This window comes from Leptonotus elevatus, chromosome 12 (genome assembly GCF_054856555.1).
Source record: "Leptonotus elevatus isolate MCC_2025b chromosome 12, RoL_Lele_1.0, whole genome shotgun sequence".
Lineage (NCBI taxonomy): Eukaryota > Metazoa > Chordata > Actinopteri > Syngnathiformes > Syngnathidae > Leptonotus > Leptonotus elevatus.
The window spans coordinates 5,729,261-5,745,637 of record NC_141250.1 but is presented as its reverse complement, the minus strand read 5'-3'; the positions used below and the strand labels follow the sequence as shown (position 1 = coordinate 5,745,637).

The 16,377-nt window shown below is 42.6% G+C and overlaps 3 protein-coding genes and 1 non-coding gene across 4 annotated transcripts; 1 reads left to right on the top strand and 3 right to left on the bottom strand.

Annotated features, from left to right (window-relative positions):
- The first annotated feature begins 150 nt into the window (after window positions 1-150).
- lcmt2 (leucine carboxyl methyltransferase 2) lies at window positions 151-5,480 on the top strand. Its single transcript, XM_086090851.1, has 14 exons — window positions 151-294; window positions 378-502; window positions 1,274-1,355; window positions 1,449-1,632; window positions 1,707-1,863; window positions 2,105-2,294; window positions 2,644-2,751; window positions 2,998-3,085; window positions 3,168-3,386; window positions 3,450-3,680; window positions 3,756-3,853; window positions 4,199-4,386; window positions 4,571-4,706; window positions 4,785-5,480. Exons 1-14 carry the CDS (start codon window positions 256-258, stop codon window positions 4,998-5,000), a joined length of 2,061 nt encoding a protein of 686 aa, XP_085946977.1. The 5' UTR covers window positions 151-255; the 3' UTR covers window positions 5,001-5,480.
- Window positions 750-822, bottom strand: trnar-acg (transfer RNA arginine (anticodon ACG)). Its single transcript has one exon. It is a non-coding gene; the product is annotated as a tRNA-Arg (tRNA).
- A 246-nt stretch (window positions 5,481-5,726) lies between the features above and the next one.
- On the bottom strand, window positions 5,727-7,103 carry crygs2 (crystallin, gamma S2). The gene is made up of 3 exons (XM_086090853.1): window positions 6,951-7,103; window positions 6,439-6,681; window positions 5,727-6,136 (listed from the first exon to the last, which is right to left on the bottom strand). The coding sequence occupies exons 1-3, from the start codon at window positions 6,957-6,959 to the stop codon at window positions 5,864-5,866; spliced, it is 525 nt and encodes a 174-aa protein (XP_085946979.1). The 5' UTR covers window positions 6,960-7,103; the 3' UTR covers window positions 5,727-5,863.
- A 356-nt stretch (window positions 7,104-7,459) lies between these two features.
- Window positions 7,460-16,376, bottom strand: tbccd1 (TBCC domain containing 1). Its single transcript, XM_086090852.1, has 9 exons — window positions 16,199-16,376; window positions 15,520-15,584; window positions 15,180-15,446; window positions 13,555-13,713; window positions 13,300-13,416; window positions 12,977-13,226; window positions 12,709-12,895; window positions 10,016-10,531; window positions 7,460-8,997 (listed from the first exon to the last, which is right to left on the bottom strand). Exons 1-9 carry the CDS (start codon window positions 16,236-16,238, stop codon window positions 8,799-8,801), a joined length of 1,800 nt encoding a protein of 599 aa, XP_085946978.1. The 5' UTR covers window positions 16,239-16,376; the 3' UTR covers window positions 7,460-8,798.
- Window position 16,377: the final 1 nt, after the last annotated feature.

Below are 16,377 nucleotides of genomic sequence, written 5' to 3'. Positions count from 1 at the left end.
ACTGAGCTGGAGGGGTAATCCAAATGTAATGCACCCAAGCACACGCAGTAATTAAATAATGACCAGTTTATTATTCATGCGGCAAAGCTGCTTGAGATGGTCCTCCATGCCTCACGGGGGCGCTGCATGGCAAAGAAGCGGTCAACGGCGAGCCCGAGTGACAGTGATTTGAACTGTTTTCCACACATCCATAGAGAAATGTGTAAAATGTGTACGTCGTAGTATTTTAAAGTAACGTGAGAGCTAACGGGAGACATGACTAACAGAAAGAAGCAGAAGGGTTCAGACACCGCGGTGAGGTTCTTTACACTGATTGGACTTAAACAGACTTGAATGTAGGCTTTGTGATGTCTTCAAGTTCTTCTTGGACTCTTCAGGTGCAAGGGACCAATGACAACAGCGTGGTGAGTAAAGTGTCTGCTGCAGCTCAGGGCTACTTCCAAGATTGCTTCCAGCAGCACTTCGTGTGCAAAGTGGCGAGGAGATCTCCACTCATTAACAGGTTAACAATGCTGCCCTTCTTGTCGGTCAACACACAACACATTCATGTATGCTCGGACACGATTACCGTAACAAATTAATGTCCTGCTGAAGTGACATGTGATGTCACATGCTTAGAATAGTATGCGAAATGTGCATGGTAAGGCACTTGAATAGTTTCACAATAAGTTGCTTGATAACGCATTGTGGAACGATTCCGCTGCGCACTTACATCATCGAGTGCAGTATATTTAGAATAAAAAGATGATCGAGCTAGCCAGGAGTCGAACCTAGAATCTTCTGATCCGTAGTCAGACGCGTTATCCATTGCGCCACTAGCCCTACGAATTGAGAGTGTGTTGTTCACTACAACTCTTGCTTTCTAATATTTCATCCACCAAAATTAGGATTTTTTCACTACAAGCAATGTATCTTTGTTCATTTATGTACCAGCGACATATATTGACACTTGGAATAATTAAATACTCTTTGAATTAAAGAATTAAGAATTAAATGCTCTTTGACTAGTTAGGTACAATTTATAACCTGTGTATCACCTGTTGCCATTCATGTGATTGATAAAAACGGGTGGGCTTAATTCATGTACATCAAACGCATAATGATACACGAATAGACTTGACATCAGATTGACGTCACTTCGCCTTTAAATCCCTGTAGTTATATAACAGCATTTATTATTATTATTTTTATTATTAATGTTATCAGTAAAGTTGTTATTAACATGTATGCACCTTTCAGTAAAACAAACAATATTATGTTACATACTATGTAGGGGCTACTATGTTCGCTGGAGAGCAGTGGAGTACTGTATGCGGACTTTCCTGCAAGTCACACAACATTGTGCCAAGAGACAAGCAAGTTAACTGTTACTTAAATCTAGCTTCTTCTTTTTTTTTTTACAGCCACGCATATAATGACAATATGACATATTTTTCTGTCTTTTGTAGCTTCTGTCTCTGGGTGCAGGTTTCGACTCTCTTTATTTCCGCTTATATGGAGATGCAGCACTCAGCAAGGCCGTCGTGTTTGAAGTCGATTTCCCAGACGTGACTCGGCGTAAGGCGGCTCTGATCCAGTCCAACGTGTCGTTGTCGGGAATGCTGGACTCTCAGCATGTACTTTCTTCAACAGGTAAAATACTCCAGTGACATTTTACAGGTTTTGCTACCTGGCTACAGGTTTTAGCTAATCATGTGTGTATGTAGGACCTGTGTACGTGTCGAGCAGTCAGTACTTCCTGCTAGGGGTGGATCTGCGACATGATGCCCATGTAGAAGAAGCTCTACTAAAGGCAGGACTGGATCCAACTGCCCCCACTCTGATTCTTTCCGAAGTGGTGCTCACCTACATGGAAACACAACAGTAACATCATAAATTGTGCATTTTAATTTTTGTGGATTTTACCTCAATAACTAGGAACTTTTGGCGATCTGCTAACTGCATTTCCATCTGAAGTTGCAGGAAATTTAACTTTTTGGTTCCTAGAACTAAAAAGTCCCAGTCGGGCTAAAGATCTGTGATGTTTGAGATAGGGTCTCATACTTTTTGATGAGTCCAATTATGGCTATCGCAGTCATAATTCATGAACATTATTTTCCTCCAGGTCAGATGACATCATTAGTTGGGCAGCGAAGCTATTGCACCAGTCTCTCTTTGTGATGTACGAGCAGATCCATCCCCAAGATCCGTTTGGTCGCATCATGCAGGAGCATTTCCTGAAACTGAATTCCACTCTGCACGCAATCCGACAATATCCCGACACTGACGCACAAAGGCAGAGGTTCCTTGACAAGGCCGGTATTTGCAGAATTACTTTGCCAGATATCCTTGAAAAATACGCAAATGGTCATCCGTTCATTCAAGATCCTTTTTAATACTGCACCAGGAAACGTTATGTGCTTTGCTAGGTGTTGCTGCTTTGGTTAGCAATAGAGTTCAAATGACGAGTTAATCATTTTATGGACGTATTTTACTAACAGAGATACTGTAATTAATGTTACTGCTGAATGAGACACCTTAATTGGATTGTGCAGTTGGAGTGGCAACCACTATTTGGGGAAATACAATTATTTTATTTATTTTCCTCCATTAGTGTTGATTTAATGAGTGTGTGTGTGTGTGTGCTGTTTTTGTTGTATTCAGGGATGGGAACAATGTGTGTGTTTGGATATGAACGAGTTCTTTCTCAGGTTGATTCCTGATGACGAGAGACGCCGAGTGGAACGTTTGGAGCCTTTTGATGAGTATGAGGTCAGTTTTAGTGATGAGATTAAAAAAAAAAAAACTTTGACTGAACATTTTTGAAAAATCATCTTATTGCAATCCTCCCTCCCCCAATACTGTTATTGCGTTTTAAACAGCAATCTTTTTTTTCAAGCTTCTAAAATAAAGGGAAATGAACCCTGAATTAACATGAGAGTTTATTTATCGATCTTAATTTTAGTTGTTAACTTACAAAACACTTTGACTTGCAGTGATATCTCGTCTATTTGTTAGGAGTGGCACCAGAAATGCTCGCACTACTTCATCCTCACAGCATCTCGAGGTTCTCTCACAGCACAAGCTCTGATAGTCCATCCTGAAGGTGTTCGTTGCTTTTATTTCATCCTCTTACCTGTTTTATCTGAAATCTGCTGCTACAGTTGTGCTTTTGTTCTACCCTTCAGCGCCACTCCAGTGCCCATCGTGGGGCCCCACCGGCCTCGTCGTGAAAACAGAGCCAGTTTGTGTGGAGGGCTTTGGGATGGCCTCCACGTTGTTGGACGGAGGACACGTCCTGCTCACTGGTGGCTCCTGCAGGACTGGCCGAGGGGCTCCGAGTCGAGTCTTGCATCAAGGCCTTGAAGGCTGGAAATCTGTCCGTGCCAAACCGTCAGCCCATTCCAGTAAGTACATCGGAAGTTTTGGCTCATTAAGGTTCATTGGCTAAACTAAAACCTTTTCACCAGGTGTTCGTCTTTACCACAGTGTTACTTCTATTTCTGGGGGAACCGCTGTGATATACGGAGGACGGTCGTCTCCCGTCAACCCGATCAGAGGCCTTCTCAAAGTCACCCTCCATCTTGAAGGTTCACCTGGTCCTGAGGATGTAGTTGACCTTCGTGAGGAGCGGATGGAGTGTACAGGTGCTCATCCACCACTCAGATGGAGACACTCTGCCACTCTGGTCTCTCATGAAGGTAACCTTGGAGCAGTTTTTTTGTATTTTCCTTTTTTAAATGATACCAAAAGCGAACTTCTTTGTTTTTATATAGGAAAAGACTTCTTGTTTGTCTTTGGTGGAAAAAATGAGTCTGAAACTGTTTTGGGTGATGGCTATTTCCTGGATCTGGATCAGCAACACTGGACTGAGGTAGTGATTGTTGTGTTGATAAACATAATTTTCATCAAGATTTACCAGAATAATCTGGTACATGTGATCAGATAATAATGTGTGGTAAAGCTGCATATATGACTAAATATCCAAGTTAATGTAAATAGTCATCATGGTGGCAATGCAATTACTTTTGACCTTGCAAATTAATATTATCTTAATATGCAGTACATCTTCTATGAGAAACAACTTGTCATGCTCTATCACTGCATTTGACTTGTAAGATTTAAATCCATGCATCATAATAAGTGAATTATTTTAATATATTTTTTAAAAAGACACCCTGGCTTAGAGTATTTCCAATATGCAATGCAATTCTTTTAGGTGACAGTAGATGGTGCTGCACCAGAGGCCCGCCATTCCCATTCAGCCTGTTCCTACCAGGGAGGGCTGGTGCTGTTCGGAGGGCACGGAAGACGAGGGGAGCCCCTGGGCGACATTGTGGTGATGAAGCCAAATGAAAGAGGCTTCTGCTGGGAGAGGGTAGATGTTCAGCCCCCTCCTTGTCCAAGGTGGGTTCCTCACAGTTGCATATTGTCATCCTCTACAAATAATTACCTTTGACTACAGGTCAAAATCAGTTATTTCTGGCCAATGCCAAGCTGGGATAAGCTCCAGCTCACTTGCAACGCCAGTAAGGATGAGCGATATAGAAAAACGGATGAAACATTCTGAACTAACTGAACTGTCCTGTAGATATTCGCATGGTGCCCATGTGATTGGCGATCACATGATTGTGGTGGGCGGAGTTTGGCTGCATTCAGACGGCGTGCCGGGAGTGGCCGTGATCAACCTTTCCAGGCGATGCAGCGTCGAGTTCAGTCTGTTCACGGTCAATTCAAAGTGCTTCAAACCTGATTTCACATCGTGTACTGGTCCGGAATCTCACTGGTGCTTGTCCTGCCTTCAGACCTCAGTGCCGTGGCCTCTGATGTTGCATTCCTTCTGCTCCGAGCTGATCCAAAAGGACGCACAGCTGATCCTGATTGGCGGAGGAGGGAACTGTTTCTCCTTTGGGACCCATTTCAACCGTCAACTTGTCACCATGGACCTCGGCCCGGCACTGACAGCAACTGATCAAACTTCAAGGTGCTCCGATTCGACCAAGCAAGAGTTTGTTATCTAACTTGAATGTTTGCAAAAATACACAGACAATCAGAGTATCTAGGTAGCCTTTTATTTGATCAATCTCAGTTCCAAACTTGTTACTTCCTGCCTTGGATCAAAGCCTTATCATCAAGCCAGGATTAGGGTTTTGAGCCTGGGTTACGGTTTAAAACAAAGATTATGTTTTCATAGGAGGGTTTGCCACAGGTTAAATTTTCAAAGTAGGGTTCAAAATAGGATTTGGGTTTCAAGTCAGAGATTTTAAATTGCAATTTGAAGCTAAGGTTAATGGTTTTAAGGCTGGATTAGAGTTTTGAGTTAGGGTTTTAAATTGGGGTTTTAAGCTACAGTTAAAATTTCATCAAAGTAGGACTTCAAATTGGCATGTCAAGATAAATTTAAGGTTTTGATTACTGTTTTAAATGTAGGGGTTTGAGCTTTAGTAATGTTATCAAGCAAGGGGTTAGCATTTCAATTAGTAGTTTCAAAACGGTTAGGGTTTCAAGACAGGGTTAAGGTTTTTAAAGTAAGGTTTCAAGCTAAAGTCTGGGTTTCAATTCAGGGTTAAGGTTATGGTTTCATTGCAGGATTAAGATTTCAGGTTCAAACTGGGGTTTAATAAAGCCAGGGTCAGACTGGTTTCCATTCACTTTGAATATGAATGGAAGGATATACAGTACATGAACCAAACTGTTGAATGTTTGCAAAACGAGACGGACAAACTTCAAAATCCAGGACAACTGTGTCTGCTTTCTGGACAGGCTTTTATTTTGTTGACCTCAGTTCAAAATCTTCTCATTTCCTGTCATGGTTCATAGTGTAGCATGATATTGATTGCGTGGCATGGGTTGGGGAGGGGGTGAGCAGCTATGGGAGAATGACTCATTCAGTGAAGCGCCTGAAGGATTGGACCGCAGCACTGGCCGCGCCCCAGTCGCCGGGCTTGCGGTACTCGCCCTTCTCCAGGAAGTACTGGCGGCCGCGGTAGTTGGGGTGCTCGTAGAACACCCACCAGCCGTCGAAGACCTTGCACGAGTTCACCTCCCTCCAGCGGAACTTCTCCAGGAGAGAGGGGCAGTCCTCCGTGGCCTCGAAAGCCTTGCCCCCAAAGTCGGCCTTCTCGTACAGCTGCATCTTGTAGAGACCCCCGCTTGTCTGGAATGACGGCGGGAAAGGGAGGCTTAGATTGGCCGGAGATACGCAATCAATCGTATATGGTGGGCTTTATCAAAGTCGATTGATTTTTGGCCTGTTTGACTGGTGGTGACCCTGAATGTAGCTGCAGGCGTTAGGGTTAGGTTAGCTGGACAAAAAGTATTCACTAGCTGTACATAAATAGAGGTACAGTCAATTGTACAAAACAAGATTTTATACTTACTTCCACCCCTGCATTTGCACAATAACTTATTTCAAGTCCTACATGTGAAAGCGGATACAACAAATGTGCTGGCACTCACAAAGTGGATCATCTTGCAGGAGCTGAGGCGGTCGTTGAGGCCCATCCAGCGCTGGTACTCCGGGTACTCGCCCCGGGTCAGGACGTATTGGTAGCCCAGATAGTTGGGCCGCTCGTACACCACCCAGGCGCCACTTTCCACGCGGATGGAGTTAGAGCGACTCAAGTAGGTGTGGAAGTCAGAGCAGTCGCTGTCACACTCGTACCGGCGACCCTGGAAGTTCTTGTCCTCGTAGAAGACGATCTGCGGGATCAGACAATTTTTAACATTTCCTACAGTAAAATTCAAAAATGTTGCCAATGGAGTTCTCCATCTGAGCTGACTCAAGTCAAAAGGAATCATCAGTCCCACTCTAATGGAAATGGATCCCAAGCCAGCTATGGTAACCACTACACTATGAGTGGCATCTCCAAGAATGGCAAATTGCCTGTCCAAATAGGTTTTTAATCCCAAGACCCAGTCGGGAATGCAGATGTAAACGCCATTTTTTGTGTAGCTTTGCCTCAACTCACCCTGCCCATCTTGGATAAAATGTTGCGGCGTAGCCTGTGATGGTGGCGGTTTTCGGTGTTTGCCCTGAGGTCTCGATGTTGCACTGAGACTTCAAGCGCTCCCTTTTATACCCCTGCCTCGCCATGTTGGGCAGCGCCAACAGTGGGAGGCAAACAGGGGAACAATCGCTTTGTCATGAAAAGGAGATCCAAAAATTGAGTCAGTGATTCTAGCGCTATTCAGTTTTTCCAGAAAAGCGAGGAAGGATTACGGCATAATGAATGACCCCACTTGTGTACTGGCTGCGTCCAGCGCCCGCCCTCCCCTCACCATATCGCTTACACGTGCCAGCTACGCCGGGTTGCCCCCACCTGGCAAGGGAGGAGCTGCCAACTCAGGACTTATTTCTGCCTTGTGGATACATCCAGACACTGCCCTGTGACACCAGTCATTTACGGCATACTTCTTTAAATATAACTCAAACTGATGTGTATTATTCCAAATTTGAAAATTGCACAGGACGCATACACGAAGTGAGCATCTTTATTGTTTTTATGAGCAAACATAATGATGTTTAAAAGCTGCATAAAAGAGTCCGACAGCAACATTCATTCATTGTTTTACAACAATCATCTCCAATGCAATAACATGACAGGTTGTTTTATAGTGGCTCACTATGTACACAAGAAATTAACATTTGACATATTTAAGCTTTTTAAACAAGGAGGCCTTAAAATAAATGAAAATATACAAATGTAATACACATGGTAATTCTAGTGACTGTTGGAAAAATATACTTTGAAACATGAGGTTGGTTGGCACGAGTGACTGAATCAACACTTTCATATTCACAAAGTCAATATTAGGATCTGCAAAGTCACATTTAAAGGGACATTTGATGGGGATGAACATTATATTTTATAATATGTATGTATGTACTAGGTCTGTATGTAAAAATGATGTCAACATTAAAAAAATCCCCCCCCCCCCATGAAAAATTCAACAGTGATTTAACCAACATCAACAACAGAAGGAGGCATGCATCATAATGTTTCCTGGCTTGTTTTGTCACATTCATGCAGCTATACTGGCCGCCAGGGCAAACACTAGCTTCTGTCTGTCCAGAAGTAGATGGAAGCGCTCTCTGTGGCCGCTTCAAGAGCGTCGACTGTCGGCGAGCAAGCTGCATGACAACCCCTTGGAGGTTGCACTGCCAAAGTTGGACTTGAAAAATCAAGCACACCCACGTGCGTCGGCAGTGTGGATACGTGGTGCATAAAATGTATGGGTGGATGGAGTTTGAATTTTTTTGACTATATTGGAATTCTTAATTACTGATTTCGCCGAAACGAATTAATGATATTGACAATGCATGCAAATATTATTTTCCTGATTAAAAAACAAAACGAGAGTTTGAGTGAAAAATGGTCCTTCTCAACTGTATGATCCCTTTATTCCTAATGATAAAATTCAGACATGCAAAGTCAAGGGTGGGAAACCATTTTCCTATCAGCCATTTTAGCTTCTTAAGTCCTCTGAAGGCTACAATAACTTTCAAATGTTTGAAAATTCTTGATATTATGAGCATTTGTGGATCTAATGTTTTATTTTAGATTTTGGTGGAGGTCTGCGCTCTCTACTCAGTACTAGTCTTGCATTTATAAAATTCATCAAAACGGCTGAATTTACTGGATTCCCCGTCGTTTGAATGCAGAAAACAGAATGTAGTCTACACAAGTGACCAGTCACGAACACATTGAAACAACAACGGCACCTTGGATTCAAGTTTAATTTCTACATATTTAGGACACAAATGACTGATGACTTTTTCATTTAAATTAATACCACTAAAGTGCGAGAAAAACAACTCAACAAGCCATAGGCGACCGCCCCGCCGCTCCTCCTGCCTTCATGTATGTGTCGTTTTTCGCCAGCTCGCCGTTGGAGACCTGCATGGAGGGCACAGGAGGCGGGATCAGGCTATCCAGTTCTTGCCTGTGTCCCGTCTCCATAAGCCACTCGTGGAACTTCGCCTCCACCAGTTCCTGGAACTTGGAACTCTGCTCCCTACAGAAAGAAACACAACACATTTTAGAAGTGAACAAAAGAAGCAAGCTCATTTCATATATTACTCACAATAATTGAAAATCCACACTATAGAGACCAAACACTTTTTCTTATATAGCGAAGTAATTTGTTTTCACTTTTATTTTTGCCGGTAGAACTGGCTTGCATTGGCCCCACTAAATGCAAGATAGGTGTTGGGAGTATGCACCCACTGCCACCTACAGGACTGGAGTGGAAACGCACATAACTGCCTTTAAAAGTGGACTTTTTGCCTTTTTTTTGCGGATCGCTTTTCTGTGCAGATAGCACCAATGAGAAATGAGTGGGGTGAGTCAATTGATGCTCTCTGTCAAGTTTTATTTAAAATGGGGTCCAGGGTTCATGACGTCCGACATACGGCAGTTCACTCACAAACAACACGTGATGAACTTTGCGTAAAGTACATCGTCATGCGACACAGGAAGACACACTCCGTTACCAGTACCACTAGATCTGCTTTCATTTGTTGAAGTGGTTTTCATGCAAATATCTCACGTAATAACGACTTTAGTTGAAGTGGAGAAGTGTAGGTTGTGGCCAGTGTCGTCGTGTATATAAGTCAAACATTGTATTGTTACTCTGTCCAATCAGGGTCATGGTGAGTTCAGAGTCCCTCGAGCAATAGTGACACACTACTACCATTCGCATTAGCTAACCTTGTTATTGACTGCTGGCTTCAATTGTCCATCCAAACACTACAGTCAGGCAATGGAAAAATACAACTAGCTACTACACAGTTGGTGTATGCTAACGTTATTTGTTTCGGATTTAATGTACATGAGCAGTTACAAAATCTGCATTAGGCAGCTTTACTTTAGGTAAGAGGCATGATAGACGCTAGCCTGGACTGGTTGTCAGCCAAAGGCAGATTATTGAAAATATTAATAAATAATTTGTTATTATTTAATGAATGAATGTAATTTCTCCCATGGTTGGTTAATAATATTGGGCTAAAAGCCCATCTATACGTGCCACTTACTTGTTCAGCTGGGCATCCATGACAGTCTTCTGCCATCTTTGTATCCTCTTCTGCTTGGCATCGAGTGCCGCCTGATAGCGGGGCGCCAACCCCCCAGGCACCTCGCACGTGTCCCCTTTCATATGGAAAGGCACCACCAGCATGTGGAACTCCTCTGGGAGCAGGAGGCGGTAGCAAGCCGGGTCCGAGTTTGCGGAAGGCTTTACAGGGTCAGTCCCTAGCAAGAGGGGCTGGTCCCACAAGTTGGGGACCACCGCTAGCCCCACGCTGGCCATGTGGTCCTCCAGGGAGGGGTAAAAGGTATGGAAGGGGCCCAGGGTGATGTCAGCGTTGCCGGGCAGAAGCACAGGGCGTGTGGGCGTCATGGCGTGGAGTGTGCAGTGGGACGAGGCCCCGATGACCATCCTGCCCGCCGCGCACACCACACGCACGTTGTGGCAGCAGTGCACATGCACACTGGTCTCCACTGGACCCAGAACCACTGTGCAATCTCTGCACTTGTCCACACTGACCGACCTGGGGAAAGACCAAAATGGTAAATAGAAGGGGTGTTAGAAAAAATAGATTCTGCAATATATTGCGATATTATAGCACGCAATTCTCAAATCGATTCGATATGCGGCCGAATCGATTTTTAACATACATTTTTTTATGGGAATATTCAACAAAATGTCTTACTTAGGGTTAGGATTTACACATTAAGCAAGGAAGAATGTTATATAAATGGAACATTAAGCCGTAATATTTTATTTCAGTGCTGTTCAAACATGAAACAGACTGCAACCTGTTTGTTAAATGAAGTGGCTCAGTTATAAGCCTGAATTTTCAGATAAATTAATAAATTTTCATTCAAATCTTACAGTGTACATGTACAAGTTTACTGATTAGTATTTTCTAAATTTGAGTAAAAAAATTTTGCAATAATCAATTTATAGATTTGCATCGGGATTAATCGAATCGAATCGTGACCTATGAATCGTGATATGAATCGAATCGCCAGGTACTAGGCAATTCACACCCCTAGTAAATAGGAATCAGATCTGGATTAAAGGCAACATTGTATCTTCTGACTGTGTGGAAACAAACACATTTTTACTCACACTGAATAAGACTTAAGAGTAATAAGTATGTTTGAAATTGGATTTTACACAACAAGAAATTTCTGCCAAATGTAAAATCCGGATCAGGTTCGGATTATCTACTGATCACATAAACATAAAAATGTTTCAACACAGATTGAATGAGATTTGTCTGAGAAAATGTGCATGGTTTAAAGGGGAAGTCAACCCCAACATTTTCTTTATGTTCTATGCAGCCCCACTAGTCAAAACGCGGTATGCTGATTAATATTGCATTTGTGGAATAAGAGTAAAGCAACAAAATCCCCCCAAACTCATTCATCTCAGGGGCAGCCATTTTGCCAATTGCTGTCGACTGAAAATATGACATCTGAATTGCTCAGGGGTCTCAGGTAATGGCAAATCATGGCTCACCTGTTTTCTGAAGCCGAGTTGTGATTGATTGTTATCTGAGCCCAGACCAACTGTGATGTCGTTTTCGGTAGACAGCATGCAATAAAATGGCCGCATCCTGAGATTGATAAAAATGGGTGGATTTTGTTGCCTTTATATATATATATATATATATATATATATATATATATATATATATAAAAATATTTTTAAATAAAGGCAACAAAATTCACCCATTTTTATCAATCTCAGGATGCGGCCATTTTATTGCATAATTTAAAAAATATATATATATATATATATATATTTATTTTATTTTTTATTTTTATTTTTTTATTTTTTTTATTATTATTTTAAAAAATATATATAAATCAAAGACATAGTTTTAACTACTGTATTATATTTTAAAATAAGGCAACAAAATCCACCCATTTTTATCAATCTCAGGATGCGGCCATTTTATTGCATAATTTAAAAAAAATTATATATATATATTTTTTTTATATTATTATTTTAAAAAATATATATAAATCAAAGACATAGTTTTAACTACTGTATTATATTTAAAAAAAATAGATACTTTTTAAATTTGTTATTTCACCAAGATAAGGATTTTCACCAAAATTATATAAAATAATAGAAAACAAATGTTCAAGGTACACTCAATACTTAAAAAAAATATACTTGCATAAAAAAATATATATATCTGTGTGAAAATGATTCTACTGACATGCATCCTTCCATCGCTGGCATCGGGCCAAAACCTCCAATGTCACAATTTGGCATCATATTCTTTCACAAATCTATTATTATTACTAGTGAACAATCTAAAGCATTGAATATGATTTGCTGTTTTTGACATAAAAATGTCAATGGTTTTGTAGTCTCCTGATGATTTTGGAGGTACGGGGATTCCCGTCTGACAGCAAGTGATATATATTGGCTGTATACAATACTGTATTGCTGTAGAAGAAGAAAAAAAACCCACATTTTATCAACTGACTACATTACTGTATATTCATTGTGTAACTATTTTGTACATTAGGTTACCATGTTTATGTAGTACATGTATATATATTTTTTCTCAATTTACAAACAAAAAGAGCAGTATGAAAGCGATTGTGAAATAGCACTTTACTCATTGAACATTTTCTTTTTCAATGTCCAGCCTTTCAAGCATCTGACTTGTGTTGTGGGAGTTGCGAGTGGATGTTAGTTTACCTGAGAGGAGAAAGGAGGTAGATGAAGGCGTTAGAGCATCGGTGGATCTTAATGTTGGCTCCCGTCATCTTGTCGGAGGTCTTAGCCAGGGTCTGTTTACAGACTTTAGACATGAGCACCATCTTGCTCCCTGCTGGGGCCATGTGAGTGTTTCGGACAATCATGGCAGACTTCATAGTCCCCTCCACTAGATACAACAAGAAAGGTAAAGTAAAAAGTTAGGAGAAAGCTTCAAAGGAGGAGATTTGGGTATTGTTTAAGAAGGTACCTTGTTGGGCCCAGGCTAGCTTCTTCTTGGAGCGCAGGCAGGACGTTATCCCAAAGGGATTGAGGGTGAGGTTATGTTGAAGACAGGAGATGAGCTGGTGCCGAGGGAAGGAATGGCTGAGCGCAGAGTAGCCCGCCTGCATTTGGAGTGGACATTTAGTCAGCAACTTATGAACGGGTTGGACAGTCCTTCCCGGGTGCACCCAACCCTCAAGGAGCAGGCCCAGGCTGCGCACGGCCTCAAGGGAGATCTGGGAGCAGACAAGGCACGGGTCAGTCGTCGCTAACTTGCTGTGAGCCATCACGAGCAGGTGGTCCACACACCTGACAGTCACGCGGGACCATACCGGACTCTGACAGTTGGTCCGGCTCCACCAGCAGATCCAGAAGCTCCTCAAGGTGGCTCTGCATATAGGACAGGTGGGCCTGGTCGTCCCAGTTCTACTGAACAACCACCAATTAAATAATGCATTCTGTTTTGACCACTTTTGTTCTTATTGTGTGTCTGAGAAGAAGTCTGTGTCTTGTTGGATATTGTTCAATGTTCTAAGTGAGTGTGTTAAAGTACATGAGGTTGACCTTGTTCTGGGAGCTGGTCTTGGTCTCACGTTCCGATGGAGATGGCGAGCGTGTGCGATGGCTGGGCCACTCCTCACCAATGAGCGATTTACGCAGAGACACGCGGTTCAGCTGTTGAATGTGGAGGAAGAGGAGGAACTGCAGCGTGTCCACAGACCTCTAGGGAGCAAAGAAACTACTAAATTCCTTCACTAGCTCAGTATTGTTCATTCGGTAATTTTACCGATTCGACATGTCATCATTGTTGCGCTCTCTTTTTTATTTATTTTTTATTTTGTATGTGCGTAAGTATGTGTGCGTGCGTGCGTGCGTGTGAGTGTGTACTCATTAATTCACCTAAAACCTATTAAAAATCCCATACTGTTCACCTAAACCGAATACTTCAGAATCCAGCTAGAGTCGTGATGTTGTCAGGAGACCCGAGGAAGGATCAAAGAAAAGAAAGGAAAGTGAAATACAGCACCGACCAGCCATCACCTACAACCCCAGAAACATCTAAATTCCAACAAATTAGGGAGACCTCAAGAGACCAAAGGAGAGACTGAGGAAAGGAAGGAAGGATAGATGAAGCAGAGTGAGATCCACAGACATCAGCCTCCACCGATTCAACAACCAGAAGAAGAAGCAGATTGTGTTTGAATTTCGATAGATGCTGGTGTGGTGGATCTGGCATGCATGAAAACCGCCACCAAAGAGGGGAGCCGTCGACCCCGGCTAGGACAGAGCAAGCACAACCCCCCAGGCCACGGCAGCGCCAAGGCATAACCCCCGGGCCCCGCAGGGGCCACCGGTCGGAGAGCAAACCCAGGAGCCAGGATCGCCCCCTACCCCAACACGGCCCGCGCAATGCAGCAAAACGGGGCACAGCAGGTCCGCCAGGCACCCAACCGGGGTTGTCGGGCGAAGACCCCCCCCCCCCCAAAAAAAACAACCTACGACTAAATTCCTAATCCTGCCAGACCTGTGTATGATGTGTGCCTCTAAGGTGCATGGCCTAGTGAGTGACATCAGGAGCTGGAGTTGGCCTGGCCAGTCATGGTTCAGTGTGAGTGTTCTCATTGTGTATGTGTGTTCGACTGTCCCATGTGTTTTTCCTGTGGTTCTCTTTGGTCACATGCAGCGGCATTAGAGTACCATGAATCTTCCATTTTTTGTTTCACTCACTGAAGCAGTTATTTACGATAGTACAGTATTATCATTTTAATTACCATACTGTCTTTTACATTGGACGCCAGACCCCCCCGCCCCCCAAAAGTAGTTTCATATAGTTTAAGAAGAAGAAATTATTCTTTTTTTTTGCTACCATTTTTAGTGGCATACAAATTGTAAGTAATAAATAAACAATAACGGGAGGGGATGTGTTGGAGTTGCGTTTCACATACTGCTGCATTTTCCTTTTGTATCGCAAAGCAAAGTAGAGCATTTACTGCTCTTCAGAAAAAAATCAATAAAACAATACACGATTGGCTGTGGATGCCGTGATATAGCTGGGGAGTCGGTGACTAAAAATAGATGTGTTCCATTTAGAAATCATGGGGCCACAAAGTCTGAACCACGATGTAGCACAGGATTACTATGTAACAATTATACATTTTAAAATTCTATAAAAACCTTTTTTTTGTTACCTCGTTCCTCTGATGGTCAAGCTCACTTTTGCTTGAACACTGCGAAAGACACTCTGCCCATTCCAGTCTGTCCCCGGGCGAATGGCCAGTAAAGAAGTCAAAGGTCTCAAAGTAGAGCCACGCCAGGTCTTCTGCTAGCTGCAGCTTCCCACATGCGATGTGCCTCCACATTACCCAGGTCAAGGAGGGGAAGCAGCCATCGCGGGTGCGCACGTAGGTGGCCATCTTGCGAAGGTAGTGCAGGCCGAGCTTGGAGGAGGGGGCCACCTAATATGAAAAATCCCTCTTGAGTTATTTTGCTACTGTACACTGGACAACGTGTTTGATGGTGTACGCATACCTGAAGAGAACCCAGGAGGAAGGGCTCCATACGTGGCCATATGCTCACCTTGTCTGGATCGATGTCTGAGGAAACACAGGTACACAGTTTAGCAATGTACTAATAATTAGTATGGTCTCAAGATGACTAAACGATGCAAAATGTGTAAGATTCACCTGCAAGATTTTAATGAGCATGTGAACATTCTTAACTGTCATAAAAGTGTCAAGAAAAGTACCGTAAACTGTTTGCTAAAACTGACCTATTAGAAATAATCTTTACTGACAAAGGAGTCATTCAGATTGTTTTAAAATGTAAACTTATTTTGAGATTTCAGACTACTGTATTTACCATCATACTTATCATGTGTTAACATTTTAAAGACTTATTCAAGACATTTTAATTCCATTTTTTAGATTAATTGATTGTTTAATTAAAACCCTGTTTAATCGACATAGTGATGACATAATATGCTGCCATGACAACCAGACTGCTGCCACATTCACCTGACTCATCACGTTGGTCTTTGTAGCACAACCACCGCTAAAACAAACGTTTCAATGTGTCGTCAAAACCGATTGCCTTGTCTTAAGAGACGAGGGACGCGTTTAACTCTCAAACAGGACATTTGTTTCTTCGCCGCCAACTTAGCCTAAAGTGAGGAGTTAGGCCAAGCGAGGCTAACAAACGCAACTCCTACCTTCACCCGCCGCTGACGGCCAAACGTTGGCTTGTTCCATCTCGGGGGGAGAGCACCTTGTAGACAGGTCCGAATCATTCACGTGTTAAATGTTCGACGGTTTGTTGAGAGATGAAGCCGAGCTGAACATTTCTGCTCTACTTCCTATTTGGCGCCCTCTTCCACTGTCTGCACTAGAC

Bases quoted from the DNA above. Each gene is read 5' to 3' on its own strand.
- tbccd1 (XM_086090852.1), bottom strand. From the start codon at position 16,238: ATGGAACAAGCCAACGTTTGGCCGTCAGCGGCGGGTGAAG. The intron at 13,417-13,554 runs GTCAACCTCATG...GTTGTTCAGTAG, and splicing joins AGACCAGCTCCCAGAACAAG to AACTGGGACGACCAGGCCCA. The intron at 12,896-12,976 runs GTACCTTCTTAA...TGTTGTATCTAG, and splicing joins GCTAGCCTGGGCCCAACAAG to TGGAGGGGACTATGAAGTCT.
- crygs2 (XM_086090853.1), bottom strand. The intron at 6,137-6,438 runs GTGAGTGCCAGC...CCGTCATTCCAG, and splicing joins CCTGCAAGATGATCCACTTT to ACAAGCGGGGGTCTCTACAA.
- lcmt2 (XM_086090851.1), top strand. From the start codon at position 256: ATGACTAACAGAAAGAAGCAGAAGGGTTCAGACACCGCG. The intron at 295-377 runs GTGAGGTTCTTT...TGGACTCTTCAG, and splicing joins AGAAGGGTTCAGACACCGCG to GTGCAAGGGACCAATGACAA. The intron at 2,295-2,643 runs GCCGGTATTTGC...TGTTGTATTCAG, and splicing joins GGCAGAGGTTCCTTGACAAG to GGATGGGAACAATGTGTGTG.